Here is a 23,601-nt window from a genome sequence, read left to right on the forward strand (position 1 = left end):
CTGGGATCCATGGGATTTCAGAAAATGCTCAATCTCCTCAGATCCTAGCAAACTGAGGTGACAGGAATACTGGTACCATTCTAAGGTTCATCTGTGGCAGTAAAGGCAGAAAGGGCACTTGTGTGTGCACACCTAGAGAGAAACTGCTGTATCCATCCATTTGACAGGGGATCCCATGGCCACGTGCCCTGTTCTGCCCACCAACTTCATCCAGAGCCATCATCAGCCTTATCTCCTATCAAGTTTCTTCACAGCAAAGGAGCTCATTGTTGTGCTCACTTGGCTAAGTATGTGTGCCAAGCTTCTGCCCTCTTCCTGGGTTATTGGATTTGAACTCATCCTGCTAGTGTGACAAGACACCGGGTCCCCTGCACTGTCACCCCTGCCTTCTCTGGACTCCTCTTTACAAATCTCTGTATATGTCACCCTGAGTCCAGAACTTTCTCCTCTTCTGTCAGATGACCAAGTTCATGTGTATGGTCTCTGGGATCCACAGTCTTTCATATCAATGGGAAGCCAACTGCAGCTGCTCAAAATTTAGCACTAAAGGGCAGGAGATTCACCTCCATTATTTGGAAATGAACCATCACTGCTTTGAAGCCTGCCTGACACTCAAAAGGTGTCAGTATTGGTGAATAAAATGAATGGCCAAACAAGTCATCGCCAGTGGGTAAGAAAAACTACACACCCCAAATCCTAAGTGATAAAAGCTTTCTCTTTGGTTAACTGTTTCACGGTCTTCATTCTCTCCCCCCCCCCCGCCCCCCATAGCAAACAACCAAACTAAATGGATTTTCTGGATCTGAGGTTGAGAATTCTAAACTTCTACTTACCTGAAGGAAACAAGAGACTAAATTACTTTATTTTTCCCCCCTGGCAACAGACACTTACTAAAGCTTCCCTTTCTCACCAGAGGCAGTTAAAGTGCTGACTTGGCATTCTGTCTGACCTCCTGTTCTTGTCTTTTTTCCATTAATCCCACAACATTTTAATGTTTTAATTCAGCACATAATTTCACCATATCAGTCAGCCAAACCGGCCCAACTCTGACTTGCCGTGATAGCTTTTAACCTCTTCCTCATTACCATAATTCCATGTTTTATATTACAGACTGGTCAGCTTTTAACTTAAATGCAAGGGGCAGGAAAGAGTGCTGTCCTTTGAAAAGCTGTAAATCTCAGAGGCTGAGGAAGTGGGCGAACAGGAAGGAACGGTGGATGTGTCAAGCCTGGCTGTAAAAACAGATCAACGATGTGGGCTGCAATTTGTCCAGAGAAATATTCCAGCTCGGATTGTTCACTGCCTCAAAGCCACTAATAAACCAGCAGGTTGTCAGAATCACTTTAAGACACCATCTGGGACCGAGACATGACTGTGTGGCAGATCTAAACGGGAGCATGAAATCTCATTCTCAACCTCTGCAAACTTAAGTTTAGAATATTCTACAAAAGGGTCCTTCCAATCACCCTGAAATGCACTGTATCCATTAAGAAAATGATCTCTTTGAAACAGCGCAAAATGGATAATTTATATTCACCTATTCTTTATATATATACATTTTTTTTTCATTTCATTAACAACAGAGGCTGGAGGATGACTGGGTGGGTAAACCGATTATCATTTCAGCAGGAAGATCCACAGCATGCAAACAAAAGCTGGGTATAGGGTTCACAACTAACTCTGTGCTGGGGGCCCACGACAGGATCCCTGTGCTTTGTCACTTGCTAGCATCGTTAGTTTTATTATAACGGATGCACACATGGCTGGGACTGGTTACTGTTGGACTTATGTCTTCCTTTCTGTGAAAGTTCACTCTCCCTGCCTCACATCTGATGGTTTCTTTTTATAGTTGCTTTGCCAATAAAAAACAATGAGTTAGGCAGCGTATCCTCAAGGGAGGCTGGCTCCTCTGAAAGCATATTCATCTTCGAGGCTCCATTTACCCCATCTTTGAAGTTATCCGAGGGTTGGGTAAAACCTGTGGGTGTATTGCTGTGGCAAAGGAGAAGTCAAACTCCAGAGAGCCTCAGAACACAGATGTAGAGAAAAGGCAATGTAAAGATCGCCATTGTGTGAGCCTAGCTCCTGTGAACAAAGGCTACCATCTGTAATGTGAAATGTCACAGCTCATCTTAGAGTCAGTAAATAGTCTTGAACATGCCCATCATTCACTTATATAAAAAAACAATAGTAATAAGGTCTCTGTTTTGACAAAATCAAACAGTGACTTTTACTGGTTCCAGTTAATTTACCTGAATTAAATAATTTTCATTTTAAATATCTATACTTGCCAAACAGAAAAATTAGAAAATAATTAACAGTTTCTTACTTGGACATTGATCATGGACCCCACTTCGTAACAAGACAGAAAGACACAGAGGGGGTTCACTGCCCAAATCACACAGTAACCCTTCCTCCCCCCAGTATGTTGTTTTGCCACCATATCAAGCTATCTACAATGGGAAGCTTCACCAAGGGGAATTTTCTTACAGGGTTTTCAAGGTATTAACATGACTATGTTCTCCAAAATAAAATACAAAGTAGGCCTCAGGAGACAGTGAGCATTTCTTAACACAACTTGGGAGTCTTCTATTTTTCAATAGTTGAAGTAGGAATAGCTGTTTTAGAGTGACAGTACAAAGAAAGAAAACTGTGGAGGTAAAATTATTGAAATGTTGGGCTGGTGGGGTGACTTAACAGGTATAGGAACTTTAAAGGCACTTGTTTCACAAGCCTTATAATCTGAATTTGAACATGTGAACCCATGGTGAAGGGAAAGACTCAACTAGACCTCCACATGAGTGACCTGGCATACATACATACACACACACACACACACACACACACACACAGAGAGAGAGAGAGAGGGGGGGGGGAGGGAGGGAGGGAGGGAGGGAGGGAGGGAGGGAAAGAGGGAGGGAGAGGGAGGGAGGGAGGGAGGGGGAGGAAAGGAGGGAGGAAGACAGACAGACAGAGAAGTAATATTTTTAAATTGAAATTTTGAAAAAGATGACTACAGAAGTAACTTGTCAGACATAACTATATGCTCGTATAAAGGTTTGTTTGTTTTTGTTTACAAGACAGTTTGGCAGTGTAGCCAGGTTAAACTCAAACTCATAGTCTTCCCTCCACATCCTCCCAAATATTAGAATTACAAAACACCAGGGCATCATCTGTACGTTAAATCCAAGAAGCAGTATTCTATGTGCATAAAAACTTGCTGTTCTCTGCAAGGCAATGTTTTACAGAGCAGGGTCTCCCAAGAGATACTTTTGTTATTTTTTGCATTGCAAGAGGGGAAAAAGGAAAAGGATACCCAAAAAAGAAACAACTGTTCTCTCCAACACATAAAGAGGAAGGACAGAATGATCAGCAGATAGGTAGGCATCTCAGTTACAAACAGGAAATTTCTAAAATAATAAATGAATACTCAAATGACAAAGCAAAGACCATACAGGACGTCTTCGGTTATTTTTTGTCTCTGAGAATCCACATAATGCTCATTTTAAAAAAGCATTTCCTATTATGTGACGGAAACATGACAATGCAGTTGACATGAGACATTCAAGGCATTATTATTTGCACCTACTAAAATAACCATGGGCCATTCATCACGGGAGGCCCAAATGCCCACTGTGCTGATAACACTTTGGGACACAGAGTTCTCCGGGTTTCCTAACTTAGCCTTTGTCATGACTTTCTGATCCCACTGCCCTCTATGTTGTCAGAGCTGTGGTATGTCAGAGAGATGAGGATGCTGGAGGGACTGAGAAATGTCTGCGGCATCTCAGTTCTTATGTGTGGTGAGGGGAGAAATAAATCAAGACCAGACTAATAACTAGACATGAAGAGACCGCCAAACACCAGCCCACAACTTCTGGATCTGGGTTAGGTGACATGACCCAGCTTGGTATGAAATGCAACCAGACCTTACAAAGCCACGAGTGCTTCCAACCAGACAAGGCAGCTGAGCATGCACAAGAAGACTTGAAAGCAAAGCCCACCTCAAAGAAGGTGCAAGGGGCAAGGCAGATAGTCCTGCCATAGTCTTAGTGGAAACTTGGCCATGTCTATTGAAGAGTAGACACAGTATACAAAGGTGCACCCTCTTGCCATATAACTGTGGAGCATAATTGCTATCATATGAATAAAAGCCAGTCTGCTACAGGTGTCTTGTTCCTTATCAGGGAACACTATGTAACAAGTTAGCTGTGCTGAGAAAGAAGGGAGGAATTCTGGGGGTGCTAAGTTTCCCTTGCAGCTACCTTGGGAGTGGTGAGATACAGGTAGCAGGAAGGGCTAACATTGCATTGCAGGGTTTCGCACCTTGCATCAAGAACTGCAGAGAGAAGTGTTCTGGGAAGGACTGCTTAACTGGCCTCATGCCATATCTCTCTCTGAACCCCTTACTGTTCTCTCTGCACCCCCACACACCCACACTGTCAAATGAATGGGTTAGAGCAAATAAGTTATTTAAATCTTTAACTTTAAATAAATAGCCCTTGTCCTTGACTAGGATCCCAAAGGTCAAGGTGTGCTGGTTCCATAGGTGGAAGGGCCTCTCTCACACATCAGCAGTGGGTCAGCATACAGCCTTAAGCTCAGGCTCCAGCCCAGAAGAAGACAGCCAATAGCTGTTGCCATCCCTCTTAAACATTTTTGTTTCCCATTTAAGATTTTTATACAAATTATACATCTAGGGGAAGAATAAAAAGGAATGGTATAACATAAAAGATGGGATCCATAATGCTCCAAATGCTAGCTCTGGAATTCACGGTTCTCAGGTCGAAGAATAACCTGCTCTCCCTAACTGGGGATGCTCTGCTGTCGGAAATCAGAGATGAGGCAAGCTTCTGCCAGCACATTTCTTTTATACATATTTCAAGCTAGGCATGGTCTTGTGGTTTTATTGGATCCCTTGCTACAATCCTGAAAGAAACTATAATTCTGATGTTATCATCAATTACCCATGGGTGACCACCTCAACTGAGCTGATAGAGTCCAAAGTAAAGAAATAAACAACAGAATCACTTTGGCTGCTTCAGAGTCTATGATAGTTTGTCACAAAAAACCAGCAAGGACATTGGCATTTTTCTATCATGAGGAACAACTCACCTTCTTCTTTTATTACTTTTCGAAATTCAAATGAAATCTTGGACATGTTTACAAATACATCCCAATGGTCTGAGACAACACATAACGTCCTATGGAGATTTCCAGACTCACACAACTGCAGTGGACCTTCTGAATGAATAGAGTCTACATGTATGAAATCAACCAGCCTTGGATAAAATGCTTACTTTAAAGAGTATGCCCATCATAACCACATGGAGGCATTTTGGGATCTAACAGCCATGTGCATAGCTTTTACCTTTATTATGTATTATTTGTAATACAGAGAAGAATCAGTAAAGTTGTATATGTATCTGTGGGATGCGAATGCAAATATGATAGCAGTTCCCATTCCCTTTAACCGCTAAGTATATTATTATCATCAAGAGTTCCTCAAATGAGCTCCCTACAAATGAGGAAGAACACTTATGTTTAAAGCCTGCTATGAATACTGAATATCCTTTGTCAATTAGGAAAGTGATGAATGCCCCTTCCACGTTAAGTGGCTGCCCAGCTTACTGGTGGCTTCTTAGGATATGGGTCCACACTCTCAACCCAAACAGATAAGGTATTCTTTCAGAACTAGCCCTGTGCAATCAGGAGCTCCCACCCCAAGAGTAGCCAAGTGACTCACGTGCCCAGTCGTTCCTCATGCTTTTTGCTGTCCTTTCCCCACACTTCAATGTCCAAAATGCCCATCCTGTCAGAGAAGTAGTGAAAGTCAAACTGTTCCTGCCACTGCGGGTTTGCACTCTTACACAGTGTCTAGAAAACATGCAGTTACAGGATTTACTTTCTCAGAAGGTAGGTCATGGCCACAGCAGCTACACATGCACGTATTGCCTACAGGGTGGGAAGTCACCATAATGAGATTGGTCTCTTAGCAAGACATACTTAACTTCTGGAATAGGGGGGACCCTCATGGACTTGGGAGTTAGTTAGCAAAATGAGACTCTTTTAAATGAGCCCCTCCCCAATGTAGCAATTTTTTTCCCATCAAGTTAAAGAGACTAACGTAAGGGACTGCAAAACCACACAAACAGGCGGTGAATGAAGAGCCTGCATTTGCTCATTTCTGCAGAAAATAGCATTAACTGTCAAGTCTAATGCAAGTGATGTTTGTGTTGGTGTATATCAGACCAGGCTGAAGCATCACATAAACGATCAGTCTGTTGGCTCAATTAAAATCTTCTTCACACATTAAGTAGGAACTCTATACTATGTGATAACATACATTGGTCTAATTTTCAGTCCAAAGATACTAAATCCCAATACTGTGGCAAAGGGGAAAACTAGAAAATTCTATTTTACCATACTTGAAACATTAACAATAATTTTAGAAAAGGGACACACATGTTCCTGTGTTTTAAGTGTGACCAAATTGCTTATGGGGTGGCTTTGTTGGTAGGCCCTCCATTTTTTCCCTTTCTTTTATGGAGATGATTTTGGGAATAAATATTTCAAGTGTTGGCGATGCGGTCTGGCTTCTAATGCTACAGATCAACCCTTAAATCACCACCAACTGTTTCTATGCAGAAAAAAAAAGTTTGATGAGCAAGCAGCCCACACACACCTTAGCTGTTGTCATGTCATATGAACACATCACGCCTGGACTTTTATCATGCCAGACAACAGAGCTCAGATCCCAGGGAGAAAAAGAGGTCTTAGAAATAAAAATTCAATGCAGTATTTCCCACAGGGAATATGCGAGACACTGATCCAAATCTACACATTACCTCCCACCGAATAGCTAAAATGTTCACAGGGATAAAGTTCTCTATAGATCCTTAGCCTGACTGTGCCTGGCTAAAGACGATTCAGTGGAGGGAAGTAATCATCCCCAAATACTCAGTGCGAGGCTCTGCCCAAAATGATCCACGTGAGAAGATTCTCGGTACATCTCAGATCCCACTCATGTTGATTTATACTTTATTCATTTATTTATCTAGTATGCTCTTGTTTACTATGTGCCTTGGAGTGAAGGATATCTAATGTTGGAATTTTTTTTTTTTTTTATTTTGCACTGAACTTTGGGTAGCACACAGCCTCTTGCATTCCTGTCTCCTTTCCCAAGTTGTCTGTATCTGCTCTGTTGCTTTTGGGGTACCTGGAAACCCTACTGTAAAAAAAAAATTAATGTGGCTTCTTGCAAGTGGCATAACTTTCAACTACCCTAGCCCCTTTAACTCATAAAACATGTCACCTATTCCTATCCGATAGTTATAAATTAGTTATATAAAAAATAACTAATTAATTGCCATGATTTGAAAATAACAATTTTTGAATTCAATCTATACCAAATTACAAAAATTAAAAACTATGTGGAGGTTGGATTGACAAGATCAGACAATTTATTCTTATAAAACTATTAAAACAACACTTATTTTTAGTATTTTATGCAGTTGGATGTTATTATTTTTTTTAAGAAAACAATAAAAACTCAGAAACATCAGGTCTAGTTTTGGTGTTCAGACAAACAAGGGAAAGATACTACAGGACATACAATTTTGAAACTATTTTTACTTCTCTCCAACATTTTAATGTCCTCAAGTTGGAAGCTGCTTCCTTTTAGAGCTTTGGAGAACACCCGTAAGATATGGAGAACACCCTTTCCTGTGGCCTACAAAGCACACACTGTTTATGCTCAAACTGAAGATGTTGTATATGAGGAACCATGGGCTGATAAACTTTCCCTCTCTCTGAAATACATGTGAAAATGAATTTCACTAAGCAGCCCCCACGGTAGTTTAGTGCATCCAGACTATTGCCTTGCTTTCTGGGATTCTAGTTAACATGGCTGAGGGCGCGGGGGCTAATGTTAGTGGGCTCCACTCCTGAGAAATCGAGACTGGGAAGACTTTTTTTCATCTTTACAGCTCAGAAAGTCGATGACCTCCCTTGTGGAATTAACAGAACTTACCTTGCTTTTGTACCTCTGCTCTCCCAGTTTTAACTGGACAAACATCTCTGTCATGTTCCCTCCTGAGACATTCTTTCCTTCCAACAGAGTTATACTAATAATCCCATTCCAAAGTTGGTTCTTCCGCAGGGACTCTGAGAGGCGTAAGTTGCGGATCAAGGAGGACTATAAGCAAACAAACAAACAAACAAACAAATAAGTAAATAAATAAATAAATGTTGGTTGCTCTTCAGAGTGAGTCTGGCAGACACAGACACAGGAATTCAGTCCCCTCCCCCCACTCCCCTTCAGTCTGAACTCCTTCATGTTTGGAGAAAAGCATTAGTATTCCTTGGTTTTGCAAAACCCGGCTACCCATTCTATGAGTTGCTTCCACTGTTGCAAAAGATAGATGCAAGTAATATGTGGCTGGGCTCTGGTCTGTGCTCCCACACTGGTGAGCTCTTACACAAAATTCCTTGAACTTGGCTCTGGATGTTTCACTAGTTTGAAGAGGAGAAAGGCACTTTGGAAAACAGAGCGCTAAGAGAAAAAGAAAGAAAAAAAAACCCACTTCTGAGGATTTAACGATAATGACTGGATTTTATCTCTCATGTTCACACTTATCCTGTCTCCCCTAATTCTTCAGGCTGGTACTTATTTTTAAAAGCCCCCATGCCAGTAAGAGGAGCCACAGCTCTAAGTGTAGCTTGGAGTGGCCTACCCAGCCAAATAAGGTATGTGGATCTAGAGAATGAGGTGGGGCAGGCTGGGATGGGAAGGAGAGGATAAAGTTTATTTCAGAGAAGACCAGGAGGGCAAGGTAATTCAATCTATTGTTTTCTTTGTCTTAAAGATTTTATTTATGTATCCCTTAAACATAATATAAACGGAAGACAAAAATCTATTATGAAATAATAAAGATGACGGCTGTACTTGTTCTAAACGAATCCCTTTTATGCACAGTTCAGCTCCCACAAAATTACCTGGAAAAGCTGTAGAACCAGTCTTTGTGCCCTCCCTCATTACCATCGACTTTCCACACATCTCAGTCCATCCCTCCCTTAGCCATGTCTTCCTACAACACTTTAGTGAGGAATGCATATTTGTTTCTATTGTACCAGAAAGCCACCATGACACTGAACAAAAGCCCCCATCTACACTCCAGCAGTGTGGACCACCCTGTGGGGCTCTCCTGGCACTCATCTCTCGGTCTCTTCACACTTAGTTGTTGGAAGTTGGGATTTCCACCTATCCATGTGCCGCATGGAGGTATCAGACTTCATCGTCGAATTCTGCTTGACCAGTGAATTAGAAAGAGCTTATAGTCTTCTTTAAAGGAAAGGCTCCCTGGACTGAAGAAAGCAGGTGGAACTGAGCATCGGGACAAGCCAATGCATTGCTAGCCCTGTGCAGCTAGCTATTCCTGTATCTCTGTGGTCATGTAGACCCCCAATCTTCTCAAACACCACGCAGATACAATTTACCCTAACGAGGAGGAAGTAGGGTCCATATTAATAATATACGAGCTCAATTGATCCAACTCTGTCTCTCTGTCGTTCTCAAGAGATGACATACCAGTACCACTCTGTATGTTTTGCTGAAAATTCTGTGTTAATGTTAAACAAAATTACTTTTACAGAAGGATGTACTCCCAACTTTTGTCCATGATTATCATAATTATTTTCTTCCATGCAGGTGTGTGTGTGTGTGTGAGAGAGAGAGAGATAGAGACAGAGAGACAGAGAGACAGAGAGACAGAATAATTTTGGGATACAAATTCAGAGTAGAACATGCAGATGGGTGAACAATGAAAAAGGAGAGAAACTCTTCTCCAAGAAGACAAAGATGGTTTCTTAGCCCTAATGATTCCTTGGTCTCCTATACAGTATATTCAAGAATAAGAGATGCAAAATAGTTTGAATTAAATGACTTTGTTCAAACCACATCACAAAAGCAGCACATAGCACAGACATGCATCTATGTGTATCCTCATACACATACAGATGTACATTCACACACAGAATATGCACTTACACTTTTTATAGCTTTGAGTGCATGGGTTGAAATGTCTGCCTTTAAAGGAAAAAAATGAGATTTTGATTCATATGTTCTGCTGTAATTCCCTCTTTTGCTGTTTTTTTTTTTCCTTCTTAAAAGTTTGACTCCTAACCAACGAGTTAAAACATGACCTGTCCCACGGCCATGCTTCAAAGTTCCGACAGATATATTCCTCCCTCAACGCTACAACTATTTCAAAATCCCTTTTATAAAATGGGGAGTAATGTCCACAAAGGATCAAAGGGCATCCTCCAGTCTGGCAACTACCTAAGAAAAATGGCAGCATGTCCATGAAATATGCCCTAAAATAATTTTTGCAGTGTGGTATGTCCTAATTTCAAATTGGATGTTTACTTTGGAAAGGCCTCTATCTAACTTGTCTATAAAGCAGCCCCACTTAGCTCTGTGAGCTCTGTGAAAATGGAATCCAAAGCTGGTTATTAAGGGGGCTGGAGATGGGTTCCATATGGCAGAACAGCATGGGAGGGCAGAGCAGAGGCCTGCATTAGGCAGGGCTTGGCTGAAGTTCCTGATCTATCCATGGACACTCGTTGTGTTACACCATAACATCTGGATTATGGCTTGTAATGTCCCTGGGAAATAGCCCCTCTCCATCAAAGCCTTTATCTATCTCAGTCGGACTTTGAACGTTTTAGTATTTAACACAGTCATGTTTGATGGGATAGACTTGCTCAGGCACTAGCCAAGTTCTCTTTTCCTTCTCCCATTTCTCTGAAAGGCAGGGTGGGAGAAGAGGATGATTTATTGCGGAGTTCACTGATAGGAACGAAAGTACAACTTTTATCCTGCTCAGCTGACCTTAAACATCTCATTGCAAACCCCACATCTATGCATTTGTGTGTGTGATCTAAAGACATTCTTTATATTTCCTTCAGCATTCCTTCCTGAGGACAGACAGACCAACAGACAGACAGTGGCATCCAGTGTGTATTCTACTGCACACCAGGTTAGGGAAATCCATTCTGTTCTTCAAACATCCTCTTTCTCCCACACAATAAATTGACTCATCTTCACTCACTCAGCCGAACACGTGGGTTTTCATGTCTCTGTCCCTGCCTGTAAGGGAGATTTGTCATCTTAATACAGCCTGGAATATGATAGGAGAGAAGGAAATGACCCATCAAAGGGGGAACCCACGCCACCTGAGCTGAAACAAACACCGGCTGATAGAGCAAAGTTTCTAGGTCCTAACCCTAATTCCTCCCCAGACAGGAGGGATAAAATATAGTGCATCGGGGTTCTGTTATTTTTCTTCTTCCTCCCCAAGGATCAGAACCTTTTAGTATTTCTATGCAATCCATTCATCTCTCTGTGTCTGGGTCCCCACTCACATAAACTACACTCACTCTTCTTAGAAGGAAAAAGTGATGTTTCATAGAAAGTACATCTGTCAATTATGAATACAAAAATGAAGACAGGGTATGGTCCTCAGATTATTAAGCATACTGGTTTTCATGCAAAGGAGACAAACCCCCTTCCAATGATTCTTTTGATGTCTAAGTCACCATAACACTACACCTAGGTTCAGCTAGGAGAAAAGGAGTCTGTATGCAATGGGAACCTCTGCTCACTTCAAGGTGGGGGGGGGGGTCAAGATTCATTTCAGGAATCTCAAAAGAGTCTCATACAGGAGTGGACTCTCAAAGTCAATGCATTTATACAGGGTTGATATAATGACTTGCAGCCTAGTGACATCAGGGTAGGCCCTGATGTTAGGAGATAGGAGGAAAATCTGTGGCCACCAACAGCAAGACTATGTTCAACTGTTCCCTGCAAACTTCAGAATGGAACATGGCAATGGATACTGGAAAATAAAGGAGATGATACAAAAGGGGGGAGGGGAATGAAAGACACAGGAGGATATGGGGTCGGGAGGGGGAATGAGTCAGTGGTTATGACCATGTATTTCACAAGCTTACAGACAGGTGTTTGGATCCCCCAGCAGAGCACCCACATAAAAAGACATGCATGGCCATATGGCCATGAGTATCTGGTTGCTAGCAGTGTAAATGTAGATGGAGAAAGGAAAATGGCTGGAGCTCAATTGCCAGCCAGTTTAGGCCAAAAGATTAGCTCCAGGCAAACACACACACACACACACACACACACACACACACACACACACACACCAGTCACACACATATATAAATACCACACACAATAAACAAACATGAATGACAATGTCTGGAGTTGCCAACACATCCTATCTGCCTTTTCTGGTTCTAAAGTCTCTGTGACAGCACAGCCAACAGAAGCAAATGCATAAAAAAAAATTAAAAATTTCACCACTGTCTGGAAATTGACCGGCAAAGCAGGGCTCCACCTCTGTTGACCATTCCTTTGCAAAGATGAAGAAAAGGACCCAGTCAATAAAAGCCTTCACTGAAATATGCTTTTCATGTGTTTTCAACATGTAGAACTACTGCTTCCTGTCAGCAGCTTTGCAGTACACAGAGAACATATCCGCACATGCAAGGAACCAGTTTCTAGAACAAACCCTCAGGTGCAACGCATTACTTCATCCAAAGAGGGTTCCAGGCCATACTGGATGCCAGAACCATGAAAAATCCTCAACTCGGAATACAAAGAAAACTTTCTCTGTTTCCCATACACACACATGTACCTGGAAGAAGAGATTGATATCTGTAGATGGACTTGTATCAAAAGCTCCAACTTTGCAAATGCTGTCTGTGTCTAGAGTTGTAGGGTGCTGTCTTCATTTTGTCTTCCTAGTTATAAGGAAATCTCACCACTCATGTTTTACATGTGAAGAATAAGAACTAAGTTAAGAAAAGATTTAATAAACTGACTGTTACTATACATGGTCAATGGCTATAAATTTGGAACAAGAAAAGTGCACTTTCTAGTATTAACAGGGAATTAAGTAATCACATTCAAGATGAGCACAGTGGTGCCTGCCCATAATCTCAGTCTTTGCCGGGGAGGTGGGGAAGAGACTGCTGTAGGCTGAGCAGTAGACATTTGAGGCCAATTTCATCCAAACAATGGGTTTTCAAGTTACTCACAGCTGCATAATAAAGTCTTGCCTCAAACCTATCAAGAAAAATCAGTTTTAAATAGACTTTAAAAATAATTATAACAATTTCAAAATGTGACAGGTTCCGGAATTATATTTAGGAACAGGTTGTTTGAACCCTAATATGATCTCTGCTTCCTTCCGGTGGCTCCATTCATTTGAATGGCCACATTCCTATGCTACTGTGTCTGGTGTACTCAGTCATTCCAGTCTTCTCAAAACCTTCCCTGTGTGAAACCTCAGGCCCCTCCCTACTCCCATGCAGGACTAGGTCCTGTGATATGGTCTTGGAGACTCACTCATCCCACACACTCAAATTCTCCAATCCACACTTACAGTCAAGGACAGAATTCCTGCTCTAAGATAATACTCAGTGACAAATCTTGGTGCAAGACTAAGTCTAATGCTACTGAGGAGACAGATAGGATCAGATGGCTAGGGAGATGGTACCCTGACTCTCTGCCCCAGACCACATAGACACTTCTGGAGCTCTATTGGGTTGATGGCCTGACCACAACATGGCTGCAGCTTTCAGAGAGCAGGAAAATCCCAGAAGTCCCTGGGCCCTGTTTCATGCGGACATCAGCTTCTTAAAAGGCAGCAGAAGGGTCAGGGTTGAGACACTCTGCATGAGTCTATGCAGGGCCACAACTAGACTTACAGACAGCAAATAGACAGGGACAGAGCAAGGGTGGAGTGCAGTGGTAGAGCATGTGTTTAGCCTAAGACCTGGAGCTCTATTCCTAGCACCAAGAGTTAACAACAATAAAAAAAAATCGAGGACAGTGCTAAATGGCAGATAATACATACTTTGGAGAATAAGACAGAAATACATAGATCCACAAGATTAACATAAACACACACACACACACACACACACACACACATACACACACACACACAAACACACAGATTCATGAACAAGGTTATATCTGGCAGTCTGAACATGTAATTCCAATCACATGAGTCTAACCAGAAAAGCAGATAGTGCCATCATGTTACTCTGAGCAGACGCTGAAGGGTGCGTACAAATGAAAATGAACAAATGAACAAGCCGAAAGCACACTGCTCACCAGAGTGTGCTAGGAAACACACCGTGCCCTGGACCCCCTGAATGTTTCTCCTTCACACTACTTCCAGGCTCACACGCCAATACGACACGGGGCGTTCACATAGAGAAATGTATATGGTAAGACCCATTTATCCAGTCAATGGAGAGATGCCACCATTTGGGTAGAAACTTTTTTTTTTTTTACCCTAACTACAAACAGACAAAGCACTCATTAAACTCACTCCTCTTCCAGGGTGAGGTTTGGTCAGACAGACAATAGCCAGACAAGCAGGCAGGCAGACAGACAGGGGTTCCCTCAAATTCTTTTATTATCCTCCCCCAGTCTAAGTTCTTCTCCAGCAAATAAGCTTTGTGCCAATTTCTCTCCCCGGACCAAGCCAGCTGGAGCACAGATGATTAAGGGGAACTAGAAAGTGTAACCCACAGAGCTCAGCCTCCACAACACACAGAAACGGCAATCAAAGTCTACAAAGCCAAACAGGGCCAGAAGTTGGCACTACTAGTCAAGTCATACTTTCATAACAGATGATAAAAATGTTATACGAGTGTGGGTCCTCTCTTATCTCTGGTAGCTGACATATTAATGTGTGAATCAGAAGGTCAAGGAAGAGACGTGGCAGGGGATGTCCTCATCCCACGGAAAATGCATGGGAGGCACAGGAAATCCATAGCTGAAGAACATGTGTTCAGACATCTTTACAGACCAGAGGAGGTGAGCCCCTCCCCACAATTGTGGGTTATGTGTGAATGCGCATGCATGAGAAAGAAAGAGAGACAGAGACAGAAAAACAAGAGCTACACAAGGTCTAGGTACTACAATGGATATTTTATCCCTATCCCTAGTTACTGTTGTGTCCCTTCTTGCATTAGACTGTCTGGTGGCCAGAACGGCTGTGAGTATTCTTATGTGGAGCTACAACAGGCATCGAAATACAGCCATGTGAGTCTTGGAGCAGCCCTGGCCACGGTGGCTACTGCACAGCAGAAATGGAAACAGAAGTAGACGCTGGTCTGTGATCTATTATATAAAAACCCCGATTTCTCCATTCAATGGACATTGTAAAAGATTTGCTGGATGGAAGCTAAGCCTACCTTAAAAAAGCTGTCCTTCTATATCTATCACATTGAAATCTAGGGCAAAATATCAAAGATACATTTTAAAACATGCCGCAGAGACACTGTTATGCAGGAACATTTGAGGTTACCCCAAAGTGCAAAAGTTATAAAGAAAAGGGACCAATCATCTAAATAAAGGCACTGTCAAATCAGGCTGAGGTGAAAAATCCCTGTTATGCCATAGGTAGCACAGAAGTTTATTTTTCAATATTCACCGCAAATTAATCTTCATAGCAGACATTTTCCAACAGGAAGTCTAATATGAAAACCCTAAGAAAGTAGTTTGTATGGGGTGGAGAATGGTAAAGGAGCTAAGCACACTGGCTTTTCTTGTAGAGCCATAATTCTCAACCTTCCTAACACTACAATCTTTTAATACAGTTTCCTATGTTATGGTGAGCATATCCCTACAAATTTTCTACTGTTATGAGTCAAAAGATAAATATCTGATATGTGACCCCCCCCCAGGGGTGGCAACCCACAGGTTCAGAGCCAGTCTTCTAGAGCCTCCACGTTCAATACCAAGCGTCTACACGGCAGCTTACAGCCACCTGGGACTCCAGCCCCAGGGGATCCAACTTCTCCCCACTGAGTCCAGAAGTTCCAGGCCTGTGTAGGTTCTTACAAATAGGCATGCAACAAACATTTATACATACAAAATATTGTTTTAAATAACTAAAGACACTTGTGGTTTAAAATATCAAAAGGGACAGGATCAGAGAACTTCATCTATGTTAATACTGTTAATGGAAGTGGGTGGATAATTCTCCAGTGACTCTTCCACATAATACAATTTGCAAGCTTTCTCGGTTTCCTCCTTAAACGGCATACTTTCCAATGCAAAGAAATCACCAATAAGTGTTCACCAATGCATACTCTTCATGACTCACATATGAGTATCTCTCATGTTCATCAAATTCGTACTTGTCTGAAATGTTAGTAAACATACGTACTGGCTTTGGGCATTTATTACATTCCTGAGCCCAGCACACACTGCAGTCAAAATTCCAGAAAGTAAGAGAAAAATAAGACTCGCAGCTCAGCCTCAACACATAACCCTGTCGAGTCTATATATAAATACTGCTCTCTGGATCCTCTGTCCCCTTCATATTTTTGATATCTTTATCCAAGCCGTCAACATTTTTTTTCTATTCCTCTTCATTCCTTTGGCCATTGTTTCATAACCTCTCCTGTCCTCCCTCGACTCCAATATTCCCCAGGCTCACAATTTCTGTTTCTTGCCTTTATGTTTTCCCACAAACTGCCAATGCTCTTCCACAGACTGAAGCTCCCTAAGTAAAGATGGTTATTGATGTACAGTACCGGTGTTTTAGTGCAGGAGCCGAATCAATAAAGGAGAAAATACTGCTTTGTCAGGCTTCACCAAGGCATTCTGGGAACCTTTACTGCTTCGGGTGGTTACAGCCACTCTTAATACAGAGAGCGAGAGCCGACTCCCTTCTGTGGTGAGAAATGATGTTCTCCTACCCTCCGGGGACTGTGCAGGAATCAGGCAAAGGTAGAGAAGGCCCTAGATGGCAGCACACCGCAGCCATCACACCCTCTTCTGTTTCTGAACCAGGACCAGAGTGCAAGGAGCCGAGTGAGGTGGGAGGAGGAGCGAGCACCTTTTCATAATTCTGTTAACACGTTGCAAATGCCGAGGACGCACGTGGGGATCAGCGTGTGCCAACAGATCACCGGCACCTACCGATTTCCGGAGCAAGATAGCCTTATTCACTCTAGCTCTATCCCTCCGTCTCTCTGTGTCCATGTTTCTCCTTCTCTGTGTGTTCCTCTCTTTTTATCAAAAATATTAAGAATTCTTGATTTGGATGCAGACTCCATATTATATAGGGAAATAGTTAAGTGAGGGATTGTATGCTTATAATTAGAAATTGCATACACACACACACACACACACACACACACACACACACATACATGGTTATTCAAGTGATTGTCTGCAGAACCTCTTTCTACTACAGGTATGAATTAGCTCCAACATTCTGGAATCAAATCTGACAAAAGCCTAAAGTGCTACACCCTTTAACTAGAAGTCTAATTAGATGTTCAGAAAACATCAAGAGTTGCTAATTTAAGTTAACAATATTTTGGAGGATTACTTCTCGACTAATTTTCCCACTTATTTACCTTAACTTTTAATTTTGTAACTTAGTAACTTATTAAGAGTTTACATCTCCTTGGTATTCCTACTTGCATAAACTATAAAGTAGCATACAATCACTTAGACATATTAATTATCTATGATCCACCAGCACTGAAGAAATATTTCTACTTAACAATTGAAAACTAGGTTTGCTCCAGAAAGTATGACTGAGACTTACAAAGGCTACCACAGATTCTCCCAGTCTTCCCGTGGCCCCTGCAGCAGCCACATTAGCTTCTCATGGCAAATAACTTCCTGAAGGGACAGCAGCTAACCGTGCCACATTCTATGTGCTCCAAGCTTAATGAAGTGTAAGATTCTAACATGCCCAGTACATATAAAATGTCACCACTCAAACAGGCACAAGTCCCAACATCTGGTCATGTCCTAACTTAATGAAACTCTAAGGAAAGGTCCTTCGCTTTGTATTTATTGAAACAGCAAGAAGTAAAGAAAGCTGTTACACATCCAGTCTAAGCAATAATTATATATATGGATGCATTTATCAAAAATATGAAGTTTTTATCCAAATTCTCTAAAAACAAGCAAACTTACCTTGCTGGCACTTAACCGCTTCCGATTTGTCCAACGCTTCAGTGTACAGTGAAGATATCAAAATGAAAGAAAAACAATGAATCATTAATATGGATCATTAATATCGCAATTAAATGATTTTACGTTACATATAATGCACATTATATTTACATTATTACTCCCAAATCTGAAAGTTAGCATTACCCATCATTCTACTCCCCATAAAAAGAAATAAGCTCAGGTAAAAAATAAATTAGAAACAAAGAAATATTACATATGTCGCTTACTAATCATTTCCTCAAAAGTATTCAGAATGGACCAGCATTGGCAGACAAATACCATTCAATCTCAGTAGGTATAATTTGTAAATAAATGAAATAGTAAAATTTCATCTTCAAAAAGGAGGGCATCAGATTTCTTCTACCGACAACACCTAGTGAGCACTGAAAATCTATACATTCCTAACTAATGTCAGCTCCTGTTTAGGTCATCCATAAATTTATTGAATAGAAAACATAATTCTATTACTTTCAAAGGTTAAACTTTGATCGTCAAATTAACAGAAAAGTATGCAGAACTTATGCCACATGGAAATCTGGTATTTTGTAAGCTAGTTAAAAAAATACCAAAAAAACTTTAGAATCATTATTGTCCGATTAAATTAATTTAGTTGTTCAAACAAAAGTGTGAAGAAAGAACAAAAGGTTGAAGGCTAACACATTTCATACTGTTCTTTTTTCTGATTTCCCCCCTTTGTCCTGAAAGAGCTGCTCACTTTTATGTACAGTTGAATTTTATTTTTCAGGAAAATCCTTCTCCTCTCTGAAGTATGTACGCAGTAACACAATGCTCTGCTCGGGCTGGTTCACTCACTAGCTTCCTGCTTGTTAAAGTGTGGCAAAACACATGGTTCAGCAATTAAATGATGTATCTAACCCAGCTGACCACATCTACTATAATGCTCAATTAATAGAAAAAAAATGCAGGTAAATGGCATGTCTCCTTTGCTAATATGTCTCTTTAGTCAAAAGAAAATGGGAGAAAGAACATCTGTCAAGAGAAGCTTCCGTTTCACTAGCAGCAGCTCCGGCAGGGCAGGGAGACCCTTAAGGCTCTTGTTCACAGTACTCGTCCTGGAGAAATGGTGACTTCAGCATTGTGCACCTAACCACCGTGCTTTCAAATAAAATATTCACATATTTTCTCAAGAAAAGTATCAAGTATTTTCACTTAATCAAATCACTGAAATTTATGATAACCTAGAAGGAGCATAAAGTTTACTAGGTTGTTTTGTTTTGTATAAACACTTGATTTTCTAAGCAATCAAAGGAGATAAAACAGATTAGGTTGTTAACATGATATCTTCCTTACTACAATGCTACAAACTCCCAGACACAGAGTATTTCTACCAGGTCTGGCAGACATAGTTGATCCTGCCAATCCCCGTGATGGTGCCTTCACACTTATCCCATACACGAGGGAAACACCTCCGAAGGGTTAAATAAGCCTGTAGATTTGATGGAGTCTCGGTAGATCTGGGAGTCAGACATAGTTTATCGACAAAGCCCACGGTACTAATTCTGATCCTGCTTTTTTCCAAGAAAAGGGAAGTACCATCCTCTCGGCCTTCAGGCCAGGGCCAAGTTCCTCAGACTCAGAGACAAGCTGCTAATCCTTGCTTCTAAAGCCATAAAGTGTGACTCACTGTGTTAGGGAGAAAAAATGAGTACAAAACTGAGAATCCGAACCAGAACTCAGTTTACACTTAGTAGAAATGTATAGAGCAAGCATATATAAATTACATAAATCTACTGCCCTCCAGGTCTGAGAGCAAGTCATTTCTACATTAAAAACCCCGAATAAAAATACCTTTTATTATCCACTTAATATTAATAAAAACTAAAAGTTTTTTTTTCTATTTAGTATACCCTAATGGACCACCATAGTCCTGTAAGTCAAATGACTATGTAAGCCATATGCCACCGAACAAAACAAAACAAAAACAAAAAACAAACCATCCCTTCATTGGTGATGTTAGATCAATTATAAAAAGCAGAAAAAGAAATTATAATGAAAGCCAATGAGATAGGCAGTCCTCTGTGATTCTACTTTCAGAGAATATATAATACACTGTACAGTTGGCTTCTACTGGGCACAAGGAGGGCACGCACACAAGTAAGCAGAGATTCTAACAACCTCAACAGAGGCGGCAGCGAATGGGGCTCACGATAAAGAGGGGCCAGTCTCAGTTAGATGAAGACAGAAAGCATCACATTCTCAAAACCCAAGCTGCTTCTTACATTAATTGCTCTGCCGTGGGAGATAAACTGAAATCAAACTGCTACTACTTTAAGATTCCAAATCTGCTGACACTGAAATGCAGTTGAAATGCAGTATTATTGCTGAGCACAGGTCTAGCAAGATGTATAAAAATTCAAAAGGTGCAGCCATTTTCAGAGGAGAAACCAACTTTACCAAAGTCACCAAAGAAATTGTAAGACAACAATGGCTTTTAAATGTCCCACTATGGGCACATGGTTAGAATACTTATTCATATTACATATTAATTTAGTCTAGCCTGCATCTCAAGTTACCTGACACCTACTACACACTTGGATATGAATCTAGGGGCATAGATTCTGAATTAACCACAGCAGCATGAAAAAGAAGCTAAAGAAAAGCCCCAGATAGAGGGGCTAGAGAAGCAAGGTTCGTCTTCCACCCAGTGACAGTTTCACTGAGGTCTCAAGCTTGTATGTTTCCTTTTTATATATATATATAGAATTTTTGTCTGTCATATTTAAGCAAATTATCTTAAGGAATTCAAATTTTAAGATAAAATGTTTAGTAGACACTCTGACAATTGAAAAATTCTTAGTATACATTTCCTATGACTTTTAGCTAGCTTCTGGGAGCTTACTAGTAAATTAGTTATGGTCTTCATTATGAAATAAATTCCAACAGAAAGATTAGGCAATAGCTAAAATGAAGAATATTTACTTTAATTTAGAAGGTATTATTAGAAGACTAATTTGTGAACAGGTTTCAGATTTTCATATTGGATTCTCTGCAGGTTCAAATGTAACACAAACATTCTTTCTCTATTACTCCTTTAGATTTTTTTTAATCTTTCAGTAAATTGTAATCAAACACCCTGTGCTTCTATTTTAATTATTGAAATTATAATGTGCAATCTATGAATATAAAAATGAGATTATAGCTTTCATCAGCATATTTACTTGTAAGAGCACTTTTCTGTTTTATCTTAACGAAATCGGATGTTTCACTGATGGTGAAGACATCACCACTATATAGTGTGCTAATGAGAAAGTTCCCTGTGGTAGATGAGAAAATGTTAAAATTTGCATTTTCACAAATAAATACCCCTTGGAAAAGCCAGCAGCTAAAAGCCACAGAAAGTAAAGAAGGCAAAGGACCTGACGTGTTGTAAGCAGACACTTTCTCACCTCAGGATCCATGATGCAAACATTAAATTTTGGGAACTGATCACATTACTGACTATATAAAAGTCGCCCAGAATCTAAGGAAAACGAAAGGAAAACTCTGATACCTAGGAAAACAGTATCTCCAAGGTTTGCTTAATCAGGCCAAACAGTCTGTGAGTTTAATAGCAATCCTAACCATACCTTAAGTCAGTTAGGAAACTTCTCATTACCTGGATTGTCTGTCCGGTGGTTCAAGAGAGAGAACAAAGAGAACCACGCATGATACTTGATGCAAATGCTTTACTTCTCCCCCTTAATATCCAGTTGACAGCCACCCTCCACTGGACAGTCCTCAAAAAACTGTTACAGTGAAGAGTTTAAACAGAAAGATCCACTTACATGCCTCTTGAAATCACCCTGTTTGACAACTAGGTTCAGATTTAACACAATCACTCCCATGTCATCTTCTAAACTGTTTGGATCTTCTAATTTTAAAACGTGTTCAGTAGTCCTGTAACCAAAACACAGCATGTGATTTTGAACACTACTTGGCAATAGGACATGTTGGTACATCAGGAGCTCATGGTAAAGGCCCCACTTCATCTGCATAAGGGCTAGATGTGGTGAGTTGTTTGTGGGGAGCGGGATGCAGATAGAGAACCACATTTGGTAAAACTAAATTTTCTGGTGGAAAAGACTCTGACATTATCATAGTTAACATTGGTTTACTGATTTTCTTGCTCTAACACCAAAAATAAAGTATAAAAACAGATAGTCAAATTCTGGACCTTTTAAAAATCTAAATAAGCACCATTTAATATGAATGTGGGTTTCTCTAAATCTCATTGATAATGATTCAAGGTAAAAATACAATACCTGTTAAGTTCAAGATCCCTGAGAACGACAAAGGCAGAGCCCATGAAATCAGACTTGGTTAAGTCACGATCATACACCTAGAAAAGAGTTTGGGCGTTAGCACACAGGGCTGTTCAAACCAGATGGACTCATCCCATGACCAACATACAGAATAGGCTAGAGACTTTGAAATTCATCTTTAAATCACTACAGGACTTTGCACAGTGAAGCAGAAGAAAGTATAGGCCAGCCAATACAGGGAAACAAGTTGCCTATTTTGCCAGCCATGATCAAAACAGAAACAAGAACGACTTTTGAAGCAGTGGTCAAACACAACAAAATATTACACACCATGGACTCATTCTGTGGTTTAATTGGCCTCCCATTAGAACTTACCATTTTCCATGGTGAGCAAAGCTGCCAATTAAATGGAAATTTGCTAACCATTGTTCCGCCATCCTATTCTGTGTTCAACCCAGATGTTGGAGTAATTGATGCTTACACCTGGTAGCTCGCAGCGCTATTACGTATAAAGTTCTTTCTAATGAGAACAGAGTCCACACTTGTAACCACTTCAGGGCCAGTAATAATTCTTCCACCCTAAGTCAGTTTAAACATAGCCAAGAAGGACATTATTTACACGGTACACGTTGGCTTTGTAGCATATGTGTCTCCCTGATTTGAGAGAAACACAGTCTCAAAAAGAGTCAAAAAACTAATTCCTCCTATAGTATTACTATTTTAATCCAGCCTCAGAGACTAATGGAGAGATTCTTTGAGGCAACTTTGCTTTTAAGGAGACCTGAGAACTATAGAAGAATAAATAGTTTGAAGAGAGGAGCTGGTCTGAAAGCTGTCGGCATTATTACCTTCACACGAAGCTTTTGGTCAAGGCTTTGTATTGGCAACACAACTATCTCATCCCAAATCGGATTCAAGTTTTTATAGATCACTTTACTTTTATATAGCGTCTTCCCGTTCAGCTTAAATTTCACATATGGATCACTCGTGCCTTTAAAAGAAAAGAACAGGACAGAATTTTTAAAATACATGTAAAAATCTAGCATCTCTATCAATTCAAGATGCTCCCCACAGTCCCCAGGCCCGAATTGAGCCAGAGAACACACAGAGATCAGTGTCTCTTTGTGCAGGGATGGGAAACCCTAGAGGTGTCACGGGAAGGGAGAAATGCTACAGTTTAAGGGCAAATGACTAATTCCATCTTTATCTTTCAGTGGTTGAATGTGAATGGGCTCTTTGAGCTTTTTATGTGGCTTC

The 23,601-nt window shown here is 40.7% G+C and overlaps 1 protein-coding gene across 1 annotated transcript in view; it reads right to left on the bottom strand.

The window, feature by feature from the left end:
* Window positions 1–23,601, bottom strand: part of MCTP2 (multiple C2 and transmembrane domain containing 2) — a gene marked incomplete at both ends in the record, with an annotated part of 166,161 nt that overhangs the window by 114,086 nt on the left and 28,474 nt on the right. The window contains 6 exons of the mRNA XM_080913856.1: window positions 5,747–5,877; window positions 8,033–8,197; window positions 18,044–18,079; window positions 21,868–21,979; window positions 22,345–22,421; window positions 23,193–23,335. Coding sequence (XP_080769982.1) covers window positions 5,747–5,877; window positions 8,033–8,197; window positions 18,044–18,079; window positions 21,868–21,979; window positions 22,345–22,421; window positions 23,193–23,335 — 664 coding nt within the window. The remainder of the gene's footprint in view (window positions 1–5,746; window positions 5,878–8,032; window positions 8,198–18,043; window positions 18,080–21,867; window positions 21,980–22,344; window positions 22,422–23,192; window positions 23,336–23,601) is intronic.

This window comes from Micromys minutus (assembly GCF_963924665.1).
Source record: "Micromys minutus genome assembly, chromosome: 3".
In the NCBI taxonomy this organism is placed as follows: Eukaryota; Metazoa; Chordata; class Mammalia; order Rodentia; family Muridae; genus Micromys; species Micromys minutus.